We start from the raw sequence: 13,211 nt of genomic DNA on the forward strand, positions 1-13,211 counted from the left end.
TTTACAAACTCTAGGCCTTCACCCTGCCTGCCTGTGTCTGCTTTCTCATCTTGCTTTCTTGTCAGGGCCACAGTTCAAGGTTTGGAGAGGTACATGTTGTAAGGGAACAAGGGAGAAAGTTCTTCTGCCCTGATGCACCTCCCTTCCCTACGTCCCACCACCCACACATGAGCTGGGTGATAATTTGATGGGGGGAGCTGGTGGAAGGGGTGGGACAGGAGGAGGAGAGAGGGTAGTCTCTGCCTTAACTCTTGCTGTATCTGTTTGGCAGTCAGTGGATTCCCTGCCTGGACTCCAGTGGGACGGGAAAGGATAGGACGGGAGGGGCTTGCCTGGGGGAGACCTGCTCTGGGTTCAGGTGAGTTGGGCGTTTGCTTGTTGAGCAGATCTGGCTGGATGTTTGTGTCACCCTGGGAGTGCCGGTGGCTCTGGTCCTCCTGCAGCCAGCTGCTGCACGCCAGCTGCTTGCTGTGCTCTGGAGAGTGGGCCAGCAAATCTGCAAGGGCAAAATCTTCCCAAGGTTAAGTAAAGCAAGAGTGAGATGGACAATAAGGAGCGAATAATCAATTTGGATCAACCCAGGGAAGAGGTTTTTCTTTCAATGGTTCCTTTGGAAAAAGAAAGGACAAGCTGAGATGCTGCACAGGGGGTGCCAGGAAGCTGAGAGCAAAGAGATGCCTGAAGGGTGGGTAATTGATCCTGAAGGTTGTGGCAGCAGAGAAAAAGGGAGAGAGTGACAGGTAAGTACTCAGACAGCAGAAATATTGAGAAGAGAGACAACAGTGAGTGAGACAGGGACAGGGATGAAGGGCAGAGCTGACTGGTTGATAATAGGTACAGGAGCCAAGGCACTAGGAGTGGAGTAGGCTGTAGGCATTTCAGCTACTGCCAGCATGAGTCCTCTCCTCCTGTGCTGCCCTACAGAGGTGCTGACCCCACTGCATTGACTTGGGAGCTGCAGTTTTAAAAGATGAGCCTGGGAGTGCACTTCTTGTTCTCTTTGCCCCGAAGTTTTCATCAAATTTGTTCCTGTAGGGCTAAGGCAGGAAGACAGCACAGTTTCTGCATGTGCTAAACTCTTGGGATCTGTGGGCATATTTGTGAACAAATTCAGGCAGAACACATGAGGGTTTCATAACACCTGATCTGTGTCTTCTTAAATCAACAGTGCTTTTAAAGTAATCACTACTAATCAGGGCTTTCATCTCATGCCAGTGGAAATACCATTGCCCTAGTTTTTCCTCTTTGACAGCTGGTGATACCAGAGGCTGAACCTTGGACCTGACCGTTGCAGCTCTGCAACAGCCCAACTTTTCTGGATTCATGGTTGCAGATGTGGTCCTTGCAGAGGGCAGGCTGAAGTGCCTGTGCCATACCTCTACTTGACTGTGGTCCTGGGCAGGGCTAGAGGAAAGTTTGGGTGCCCCAGGCTGGAAAGCAGGTAGGAGGCCCCTTGGAGGGTGCAGGTGGGAAGCAGTCCCACCACATTACAGTGTGGCATTATGGCAGGAACTGCTGGAAAACACTTAAGTCACTGCTGGAGTCATGGTCTCCATGAGCCTCTGCATGTGCTGATTTCACCTGATGTGAGTTGTCCTGAGCACCAACTGGAGTTGGCTGAGCCTGCCCAGAGACTGACACAGGGTGCTGGGCTTGTGCAGGGCTGAGCAGGGAGCACAGTGTGGGGACAGTCATGGCAGGGAGCTCTGTGGCCCTGCTCTGTTGCTCTGTGCTGGCCACACGTGTCTGTGCTGGGGGACCAGGCTCTGCCACACACACTGTTGGCTCCCCTCATCCTCTCTGCTGGGAAGCATAAGGCAATGTGTTATGCCTCAGCCTTGCCTGGCTTTTGGAAGTGTCTTGCTTGAGTGCTCTTCTCCTGTGCTTCCTGTTTCTCATCACTGACAGCAAGTGTCCCCAGGCTGTGCTTTTGGGAAGTTAGGCAGGGTGTGACTACCTGGAGGAGTTTAGATACAAGTGCCTAGAGCAGTGTGATGCCAAATTCCCTGTGCTGCTCTCCCACCTCTGAACCACTGGCTGCAGTGCTGGCTCCTCTGCTCTCCTGTTGTAGCAACTTTGCTTCCCACTCTTCCCTCAGCCCTTGCCCCCAGCTGCAGGGATGGCAGCAGCTGGCCAAGCAGGGCTGGGGGCTGGTAGCCTCCATCTTTTCATCTGACCTGCTCAGGGCTGCTGCATGTTGTCTTGCTCCATGAAGTTGCTGCCCCAGAGAGGTGGCAGCCCTGCAGGCATCCTGCAGACCCTGTGGGCTGCACCACAGGTCGCTGCCCCATTGTGCAGGGACCTGTTTGCAGAGTGAGTGCTGGAGCAGTGTGGCTTTCACCCTGTGTGCCATTCACCTGCTCTGCTCTCCAGCCAGTGACAGGAGCCGCGCTGGCCACACCCTTTGGCTGCACACACAGACCTCTGAACCAGCCAGATGCAGCCCCAGGACTTCAGCCAGAGAGCTCCAGCCATGGGGTAGGTGGCTCTAGGGGCTCCACTGGGGTCTGGCTGGATCTGTGGCTATACCAGACCTATTGCTGGTGCTCTGTAAGAAGAATGGATCCTGCTGTGGCTGACCCTCCTGCTGTGTTGCACTGCATTTAGTCAGATTATGGGCTGAGTGGAGGTCTTGAGATTATCTGGTTTGGTGCAAAGATTGGTTTCTAGTCCTATTTAGACACCATTTATGGACTTAATCAGTTAGTCTTGATTTTTTTTCTAGGCTAGAGAAAGAAACCACCTCTGTGTCTCTATAGCCCAGAGCAGGATGGTGATTCATGGACACCAACAGAGACTCATCTGGCCCTGGGAACAACAGCCTACCTTGCTTTTAGCAAGAGATTTGCCGCTGATCCTCAGAAAAGTCCAGCCACTGTTAGAGGCTTCAGAGGGTCTTCTGTCCAGCAGCAGAAGACAGAGCAGGACCCATTTGGCACCCTCCTGCACTGGGGGTATGTGCTCGTGAAGGGTGATGCTCTATAATCCTTGCATCTTGTATTGCAGATGTCCATGCCATCAGTGAACTCACTCCTAAGGAACTCACTGAGTTCCTTATCTCACTCTTTCTTGTGTCAGTAAGTAGCAAATTCACTGACTGCAGAAGCATTGCTCTTATTTCACACTGGAGAAAACATAGGTAGGATCTGATTCTTGTAACAGTCTCCTGTGCCTCATGAACGTTACTGAACAGATGCTTTGAGAATACCCGGCAACTCACAGAACCTAGAAGTTAATTAGAAGGTGTAAAGAAGCCAACTAACTTTCAATTGCTTGAAATGAAAGGCATTTTAATTTCAGCTGCCGTCCTGGAGTTGATCAGTTTTTCTACATCTTTTCTTGCCTTTCTATGTTATGCAGCTGGAGTGAGCCGTTCTCTAGCAGCATTCCGTTTGGAAGCAGCTGTCTCTGCTCATGTAGCTGCTCTTAGATTGGCTGGAGAGCACTTGCTTCCACTGCTAATATTTTCTTGTCTGTCTTGCAGAGATGACCTATTCCAGTAGCAGCCCCCATGCACTAATTTGCCCGTGTTGGCTCCTTAAGCTGCACCTCGGCGCTGCTGTTCCGTGCTGAGCCCTGATTTTCTGTCTCTGCTCCCACAGCCACCCCCGCCTCCTGCCATCAAAATGCAGCGCAGGGTTTCAGCTGCTGACTAACTGCTGGCTCTCATTGTGCAACCAGAGAATTTTATGTGTCCTCCTGTTCCTCCTTTTGTAACACAGCCCAGTCGTCTTGCTGCCTGATTCCTCCCTCCCCATCTTAAATTGCAGTTTATGTGCTTGGTTGCTGCTTGTTTCAAAATGAAACCAAGAAATATAAATGCACTGCAGCTGTCTGCGTTGTCACCTGTGATTCTGCAGTTCAGGAAGTACCTTTGAGTGTCCAAGGGAGCTTTAACACTGTGATTCCTCTCATAAATGTTATCAGCTGCTTTTTAGAGACATTTCTGTCTGCTGTTCCCTCTGTTTCACGATTCCCTCTGGAGATTGTCCTCATCTCATTTGCCTTATGATAAAACAGCAAAATAGGTCAAACAGAGGATGTTAACTTCCCAGCAGTAGAACTCCTGTCTGACAGCAGTCGGGAACAGGCAGTAAGTTTGCAGAAATAAAAGCTTTTAGAGAATTGCTATTGGCTTCTTCCTCTGGTCCCAAAATTCCAGGTGGCTTCTCTCTCATCTTGTCTCACTCTTGTTCCTTGCCTCACCTGAGGAACTTTGAAGAAGCCCTTTTTTACCCCGAGAGAGGCTGGCAGAGAGGATAGCACCATATTTTGCTTCAAATGATGCTTTCTTTCTCTTTTCTTATTACTGCCTCTCTCCTTCAGTGGCATCTTGTTTCCAAACAAAGCAAAAAGATGCTGTTCTCCTGCATATCTGCATTGTGTGTTCAGCACATCATAGGTAACTGCTGAGTGACCTCAATGCTTCAGAGATGTCCTTGGTTTTCCTTGCCTTTTGTGACCATACTTGAAGGATCCCATGGTGGTAGGTGTGGGAAAAACACAGTCCAAAATTTGTGACCAAGGGGAGACTATTTTTGCCTCCTTCAAATGTTCAAGAATGGAACTTGTTGCTCTGGGTCTATGGCTGCCTGCATGCTGCCTTCTCTCTTTCTAGGTCCTGCAGGAATCCAGGTGTATTCTTGTTTTCCCAGCCATAAATCTTTTGGGGAAAAAATTGTGGCTATCTCCATGCACCAAGCCCAGTACCAAATACTGTACTATTTCCTATGGAGCTGCATATAGGGAGCTCACTACTCTCTATGGGAAGACAACAGGTCCTTTCTGAGAAGGGCAAAAAAACCCATCTCTTCCAAGTGCTGAGGGCTGAAAATACAGCAGAGCACCTCTAGAAGAGACAGGTGGGGTCAGAGGGAGCTGAGGAGGGAAGGTGGTGGTGGGGAGAGGCTCCAGGGGCAGGGTAGACTGTGGATTGCATCAAGATAGCATTTTAGCAGTAGGGAAAACTTTGTGGCAGAGGAAAAACAGAGTGTGGGAATGAAGTAGTCATAGGATTTTTCTCCAAACTTTGGTGAAGGAACAGCAGAAAAAGTGCAGGCAAGCAGTGAGTGGCACAGTCTTTGCTCCAAACTCATGTATTAAGGAGGGGGCAACCGAAGAAAGAGGAAAATGTTTGCCTGTTGGGGAGGATGTAACCCAGTAGGTGGCTGTGACTGCTGTGGGAGAACCAAATTGTTCCTAGCTGGAAACAAGAAGTTATTTGAGTCCCCATCTGGCCTAAGAACGTATAGAGCAGGGGCACAGTAGGATTAAATGTTTAGGAAAAGAGCCAGGAGGTGTATGAATAGGCTTTCTCATAGAAACAGGCGAAGCAGAGAGGGAAGTAGTGGGGATGTGTGATGTACATGGCTTTGTCTGGGAAAGGAGAAGTTGTATTTCATGCCATGAAGAGCCAGAACTTTAGGCACCAGTTTAATCCACCATCTGTTCCCACTTGAAAAGGTTTGTTTTCATAGCCGGGGTGCTTTCCCCCTTCTTAAAATAGGAAAATGAAGGCAGAAGTGCTGTGTCTCCCCTGCTGCTCTGTGTTTCTCCCAGCTGTGTTCCTCATTGCAGCATCCCAAATTCTATCCTTCATGTTGGCCTATTCAGGAGTCAGAGGACCGATAAAAAGTCGTGGTCCAGGTGTCCCTGAGCTGGAGGCTGGTGACAGTGTTGGGGCTGTGGGCTGACACTCATACATTCCCTTCCCACAGCTAGGTGAGAGGAGGTGCTTCTCTGATTGTGACCTTCCTCTGCACCCATGTGTGAAATAGGTCGAGCAAAAATGAAATACAACCACAAATAGTAGTAGAAATAGGCTGGCTCTTGGATTCACCTTACATTAAAAGAATAAAACCAAAGAATTAGCTAGGCTTGTCCTGCCAGCTTCCTGGGACATCCTCACCAAACCCAGACTTAAACATCACTGTACTTGATAATGTGCCCTGGACTGCAGCAAATTGCAATGTGCCAAGGACCGTGACAGATCAAACATGTTTCATTAAGTACGTGTTACTTTTTCTCTCACATTTGACAGTGCGTGGAGCTCTGCTCCTCTGAGATGAGGAGGCTGTGCTGCAGCATTGGAATAAACTGATTAGCCAGATAGCAGGCCTTGCTGCAGGCAGGCAGTGGGGAGAAGGGCCCTGCCTGGGCTTCAGAAGCTGAGAAATGGCTGGCAGGAGGATCTGATGATTCCATCTCCCAACCCAACCCAGTGGAAGGGCTAAGTGAAGAGGGCAAATCTGGGACTGCTGAGCTTCTGGGGAGCTGGAGAGCTGCAGCTGTAATCTAGCATTTAGGGTGTGTGCATGGATTCCTGGGCTCCACCACCTTCTTTAAATGTGGGGTTAGAGGTTTGTTAGGAGCCTGTTAGAGGGCTGATTCACCTTCCCACTCTCATGTAGATCCACAGGTGTTGTAGCCCTTGGTGGTTTGGATCAGTGCAAGCCATACCAGCAAATAGTTGCTTTCCAGCATATGGACCATAAAGGACAAGGGCTTGAGACAAAACAGAGATTGCTTCCTCAGTGCCCTCATGCATCTATCGGTATTTGACACCAATACTGGTTATGCCCACTGCAGTACTACCCATATATAGGCTCTTACTGGCAGTAGTTCTAAAAACCTCTCAAATTTAATAGGGACCAGGATCTTTCTGCCTTGTTTTTGAAAAGCCTGGAGGCTGATCTTTACCAGCCCTTGACTGCTCTCCTATATGGTTTATGTCCCCCTGATCTTGTTGCAGCCCCTCTTACACTGGTTGATGTCTCACATGAGACTCAGTCCTCCATTTAGCATCCATGGAAATCTGCTGCTGGTAGCAAAGGAAATAGGATGAGCCCTTCAGGAGAGCAGATGGGGGAACAAAGCCTGTTGTTGCCTAGGGCATTTAGAGAGCAATTGGTGTATTACACTGTGAGATCAGATTTTCTTTCATTATTAGAATAACAGGCAGGAAACATGCCTGTGTCAAAGAACTACTTGTTCTGCTGTGAACATTCATTAGAAGTTGTCTTTTCATACACAAGCATCTTTCTTTGCCCCAGGGCTTGATATATCCAGAGGGTTAGCATTTAGGAAATTATTTCCTTTACAGAACTAAATGAGACACTGATAATGATGCTGTCTTGTGTGGATAAGTGTGAGCATGGCCCACCAGATCCTGCTTCCTCCTTGCCTTATTAAAAACTACACCCAAACAAGTGCCATAGTGTTCCTTGGCTGCTGGGACAGTTAGATGTCAGGGTTTACACTTGCTCTTATTTCCAGTTAGGTCAGGTTCCCTGGTAGTCCCTACTCACCACGAGATGGCTCATACCTGGTGTTTGTCCAGAGGGACATAGCTGGAGAGACACCAGGCACAAGGAGGGAGGGAATAGTTTGGTATCATGGTCCTGGTGCATCATCCTTTTGCAAAGGGTCAATAAAAGATTTGGTGGTCCAATAAGGTAAATGACATCAAAGGTGGTGAAGTCCTGCTCACCACTGAGCTGCTGACTGGGAGAGATCCTTGGCCTGAGCTGCCTCCAGAGCCAAGGGAGAGAGCAAGTTTAAATAGTCCAGAGCAGATCCGGGGGCAGTGCAAATGCTGAGTGTTGTGAGTGATGCAGATTGCTGTCTCTGTTGCTCCCTGAAGATGGGGATGTTCCTTTAGGTGGCACAGAAGGAATGAGAGATGTGCTATTAAAAACTTATTGAACCACCAGCAAAATGAATTTGCAAGTTGCTACAAGGGAACAAAACCCTGATTTCTTTGCAGTCCCAGCTAGTGGGAATGGAAGCAGAGATGCTGCTGCTTTGGAGAGACTTGTTTCCAGTGTATTTTCCTAATCTCAACAAGGGAATGTGTATCCCTTGCTAAAGCAAATCACTTCTAGAAAGGCCAACTTCTGCTCAGTAAGGCCACAAGTTAGATGTACCTAAATTTACATACTGATACTGGAACCACATCTTATTGTGGTGTCTGTCCTTTCACTCCTCTTCCTACAAGCATGTCCTGCAGCAGCTCCCTACACCTCATGCTCTCCTTCTCTTCTGTCCCACAGAGCCATGACAAGAGCCATATCCAAGGAAGGAGAACTCAATGGGGCCACCACATCTCCTGAAGAGATAAGAATGGAGGAAATGGAAGAGAGAGGCCAGTGGCGGAACAAAATGGAGTTTGTGCTGTCTGTGGCTGGGGAGATCATTGGCCTGGGTAACGTGTGGAGGTTCCCATACCTCTGCTACAAGAACGGTGGTGGTGAGTTCACGGCACACCTGAGTTGTTCTAGATCTGTAGCTATGATGAGAGACTTGTACATTCCTGCACCCAATTCTCCTATGTACTCCCTAAGGTACTCCCTTATTCACTCCTTCAACAAGTTAATTCCTGCCAAAACCAGGAGGAATAAAAACTCAGGGGTGAATCCAGCTCCCCAGTGGGTACTCTTCCTTAAAGCAGCATTTTCAAATCTGGAGTCCTAAAAAATTGACCCAAGTAACAATTTAAGGCTGTTGGGCATCTCAAGAAATTACTGGTTTTTAGAAAATATCAGATGCTGTGAGTGGTCAGAAAGCCAATATCAACCTTCTCCTACATATTCCCTTTTCCTACTCCTGGTGTCAAATCCATCCCCTATTACAGAGGAGGAAAGGCTTAGAGAGTGCTGGTATCCTAGCCAAGGCTTGATACACCCTAGAAGGAGATTTCTGCCTCTTCCCCTGGAGCAATTCTCACAGTGATCAAACAACTATTAGGAACATTCATCCCCAAAAAAGGTTCATTCACCTTCCCTTTTGTTTCTTTGCAAGGCTCTTCTTTTCTCTTGTAGTAACACTGCAATAAGATCATTACATGGTTAAAAGCTAAAATTTCTCATAACAATAAAATGAAATGTAGGGGAATAATTGACTGTCACTAATTTTTCTCAGTGAATAAAAATCTAACTTTATAAAAGAAAGGGAGGAATAGCAAATTACTTGTCAAATCCAGCAATAAATTCTCTTTTGTTCTTGTTCTCTAAAAACACCTTGAAATAATGGTCTGGGACTTTCTTCACACCCTACCCCCCTACTTTGAGCTTCCTTTCTGTGCAGGCCATGCCCCGGAGGCCTTTCTTTTCCAAAGGGCCATGAGCTTTCACCACTAGCTGAGTGGTTCCACTGTAATTTTCCCCAGGGCTTCCAAATTCCTGTCCTCTCTGCTGTTGCTGGAGTTTATCCAAATTAAACAAGAGACAAGAAAATACATGCTCAAAACCAGTGAGGGGCAGGGTAAGAAATGGTTAAAGAAAATGGAATTATGTTATTCTTGAACCTGGGATGAGTTTTAGCAGATCCTCCTGTTTCCTTCTCCAATATTTTGATGGGAGGCGCCAATAGCAAGTTAAATGGGCACAGGTTAGGAAACACTGGATGTGCATCTGATTGAACAGCCCATTCTGCAGTGATGCTTTCAGAGAGGAGTCATGGGTTTTGCATGGAAAATTTCTCCCTGAGCTCAGATGATATCTTTGTGCCTGTGGTACCCGGTTCAGCAGTCCTAGCAATTTCTATGCTAATTAGAGTAAGTGAAAAGGCTACTTTTGTTCACTTTAAATATCTATTGAATAACATTTTTCTTTTTAATTAAACTGCTCTGGAATAGCTAAGGCTGTGATTCAGAGGGCAAGGAGGCTAGGCTTGGGAAAGGTTAGGATGGGAGAATCCTTCCCTCACAGCTCCCCACACTGCCCTTGTAGAAAGTATGCTACTGCTGTAGAAGGTACTTTTCTCTCTCCAGAGTTCTAGGGAACAAGAAGACAGATACAGGACAAGGCATGTATTTTCCATGACACTCAAAGACATTCTCATAATTGGAAAAGTTTTTGAAATTGCAAAAAAGGCATTTTCCATCTATAAATGCTGCATCCCCATCCCACCCTTTCACCCCAAATTTGAGACTGCTGTCCTGTCACCTTTCTCCACCTGGATATATTGAAATGGTTATACAGCTATGAAGACAGATGCCATAGACACAATAGTGCTAGTTTTCTGTCAAGTAGCCAACTGCAACCTTATCTACTGCTGCACTGTCAAATTTGATCTAATTGCTCAGCATCCTGAACTTATTGACTCATAAGGAAAGAGGATCTGTTTCTGGGGGCCCCACTCAAGTCTGAGGCTCCTCAGTAGAGCAGCAAATTGAGGAGGGGATCACAGCTGGAGTTTCAGCTGGTAACAGCCGTGGGACAGTTAAGAGAGACAAGACAATAGAGGTGCAAGGAAATCATCGTTGCTCAGAGACCAAAATGGGTCCACCTCTGGGACAAATTGTATCAGAGGAGAGGGTCTGGAATCTGCTGAAAGGCTCATCAGGGTAATAAAGCTGTCTTGCAGATTTGGCGTAGATTTCTTGCAACACCAAAAGCAGCAGCTGCTTTTAGTTCAGGGTCTGCAGTTCTCAGTTCCTACCCTGCAAACCTGGACTGACCCTGAGAACCAGCTTCCTTCCCTCTGGCCCCAGGTCTCCTGCAGCTACACACAGCTGTGTGTAAGGGAAATTTGGATGTTCTTTGTTATTGTAACATTCTTGGCTTAAAAACAAGAGCAAATGTTCCTGGTTGCTCACAGTCACTGGAAGGAATGTCAGTGTGGATGCCTGTGCTGGCAGAGGAGGAGAGGGCCAGGGGGGACAGTGGCTGAGGAAGGCACCCTAGTCTTGGTTACAAGCAACTGAGATGCTCTCCAGGCGCTGGCAAGAGAGGTGTTCATGACCAAATTTTATTGTATGGAGTTGCAAAACAGCCACAGTTGTTTCAGCAGGAAGGCAGTCACCTTATCTTGTTTGGAGGGGAGCAGAAGTGTGAAAATCTACACTAAGGATGTGGAGAGAGCGAGATGGCAGAAGTAAGGTCAGCTGTGAAAATGAGATCTCAGGAGCAGTTTTGAGCAGAGCAGTGAATGTACTTGTTTTGGTTAGACAGCATTACTGGAAAGGTGCAAAAAAATTTCAGACAGCTGAACAGAGCACTAAGCCACTTTTTCAGGGCAATAAACTTTTTTTGTTATTTTTGTTTGTCTTTTCTTATGCTTAGTTTATGTTGGTCAGTGTTTCTGAGAAAAAGCCTTGCTCTTTTCTCCTTCCTCTTCCATTTTGATAAGGGTTAATCTGAGGGCCATTTCAGGCTGATTTCTCTTCAGACATTTCTCTACGTTTTAGCAAAAAATGGATTTTGAAGGCAGAAGTTAAACTTCCTCATTTTGAAAATGCTGGAAAGATATTCTTTCCCTGTTTCCATTTTTCTGGTGCAATCTACTTTCCAAATTTGACATGAAATATGTCTCAAGTAAATTTATATCCTGGCAAACATTTTACTTACCAAGAAATGTCACCAGCCTCCAGGTTTGTATCCTCTGGGCAAGTGGGAGTTTTGCTGTGACTCTCATGAAAGGCAGAACAAATGTGGTTATGTGAAACAAGGACTTATTTTGTTCATCCCCTTCCTGCTGAAAGCTGGAATGAGGTCAGGAGCATGAAGCAGGGAGAACTTCTTCAGCACCATCTTTTTTTAGCTGCTTGTCTGGCTACTGCTTACCTCTAGGTTTTGGCCTATGCCAAATGCAGAAGTGCTGCAGTAGCACAAGACAGGCCACCCTTGTATTTTTTTCTGAGAAATTATGGTGATGGAGACCTTGTTTCTTTAGCAGAGATTGTACATTTAGTTCAGTGAAGTATTTCTGTTTATGTAGCTGATTCCAGCTGTAGTCCTAAGTACCTGGCAAGAGGTTTTAAGGATAAGGTTTTTGAAAAGGTTTCTGAGGCAGCATTTTACCCCACTCTGCAGGAGCCTTCCTCATCCCTTACCTCATCTTCCTCTTCACCTGTGGGATCCCCCTGTTCTTCCTGGAGACGGCGCTGGGGCAGTACACAAGCCAGGGAGGGGTGACGGCCTGGAGGAAGATCTGTCCCATCTTTGAAGGTCAGTCAAGTTACAGTATTTACTGACAACACTTTCTGACAATCAGTGACTCAGATCCTTTTTTTGAAATATTATTATTCTTTTTTTTTTCCTTTCTCTTTTATTCTCCCTCCCTTCTTCTCTCTTCCAGCCTTGTTATTCCTTCTGCTGCCTGCTGTGTGTGCAGGGGCAGTTCCCTGACCCCTCTCAATGTGAGTGAGGGTGTGTGGTGCTGCCTGGGGCTATGCTGGTCCACCTGAACCACAGTCTCTGCTTTGAGGAGCTCATAACCTGGGAGAGAGGAGAAGCAGGATGGCCAGCTTGAAGGAGGAGGATGGAAGTATCAATGTACAAATACCTGTGTGTAGTCCCAGACAAATAGTGAGGAGAGAAGAGAGTGAGGAAATCTGTCTGGTTTATTGTGCTTTTCCTGCCCACTCCCATGCCCAGGGCTGCTGTGGCAGCATTTGCAGGCTGGCATCCTTCAAACTGGGGGAATCAGACTGTGTGCACTGTGTCTGACAGCCCAGAGATGGGATGGGGATGAGGTTAAGCCACAGGGATAAGAACCAGGACTTCTAGGGCCCTGGGGAAGGTTGTTTAATGGGAATAATATATTCATGAATATAACTTCCTGAATTCTTCTGTCCAGAGGAGAGTTTATTTATGTTTTGCAGATGGAGAAACCTGTGCTCAGGCATAGTGGAGCCTGGTTAGTTTGCTTGAGCATGGGCTTGCAGTGCTACTTGAAACTCCTTGGGGAGTCTGGGACCTCCTGTGCTGGAGACCCCTGTGCTCTGGCACAGACCTGGAGATGGACAGCAGGAACATCTCAAAGGACACTGAAAGCCATCTCTAAATAGATGAATTGGGCCTTTCTGGTCTGAGTACTGTTCTGAGGTCTCAGTGAGCAATGGGCACAAGCAGGACCCAGGACCAAAACCAAGCATGATGTATATCAGCTGTAAGAATTTTTGCCTGACTCTTTCCAGAAGTAAGAGACACAGCTGCTTTTCTTTTCTTCAAAGGCTAGAGTTGGTATTTTTCTGAAGAGGAGGTACTATGATGCTGTGGCATGGTAGCCATCAGAGTTTTTTTCAACTGAGAGCATAAGGTTTTCTGTCTGTTTCACCAAAGACCTGTCTAGAGTTACCAACAATGTTTCCTGTCTGCGCGCACAGTCACAAAATCCTTCCTCTTTCCCTTAGACAGATCTTTCCTTATTTTCTGGAGAGCCATGTTGTTGGTGTTGCATCCTTCTTACCACAGCTTCACCAGTGTCTT

General features: G+C 47.0%; 1 protein-coding gene across 4 annotated transcripts in view; it reads left to right on the forward strand.

Moving 5' to 3' along the window:
• Positions 1–214: 214 nt before the first annotated feature.
• The window catches only part of SLC6A12 (solute carrier family 6 member 12), a 38,093-nt gene continuing 25,096 nt past the window's right edge, over positions 215–13,211 (forward strand). Inside the window, exons 1-3 of one of the 4 annotated variants that reach the window (XM_059845713.1) lie at positions 215–358; positions 8,052–8,248; positions 11,814–11,948. In XM_059845713.1, the coding sequence (XP_059701696.1) occupies positions 8,056–8,248; positions 11,814–11,948 (328 nt within the window). In that variant the 5' untranslated portion in view covers positions 215–358; positions 8,052–8,055. Of the gene's footprint in view, positions 359–433; positions 741–1,298; positions 1,442–2,755; positions 2,955–8,051; positions 8,249–11,813; positions 11,949–13,211 lie in introns of those variants that run through there. The other 3 variants (XM_059845714.1, XM_059845715.1, XM_059845716.1) reach the window with 3 other exon arrangements.

This window comes from Haemorhous mexicanus, chromosome 5 (assembly GCF_027477595.1).
Source record: "Haemorhous mexicanus isolate bHaeMex1 chromosome 5, bHaeMex1.pri, whole genome shotgun sequence".
NCBI lineage: Eukaryota > Metazoa > Chordata > Aves > Passeriformes > Fringillidae > Haemorhous > Haemorhous mexicanus.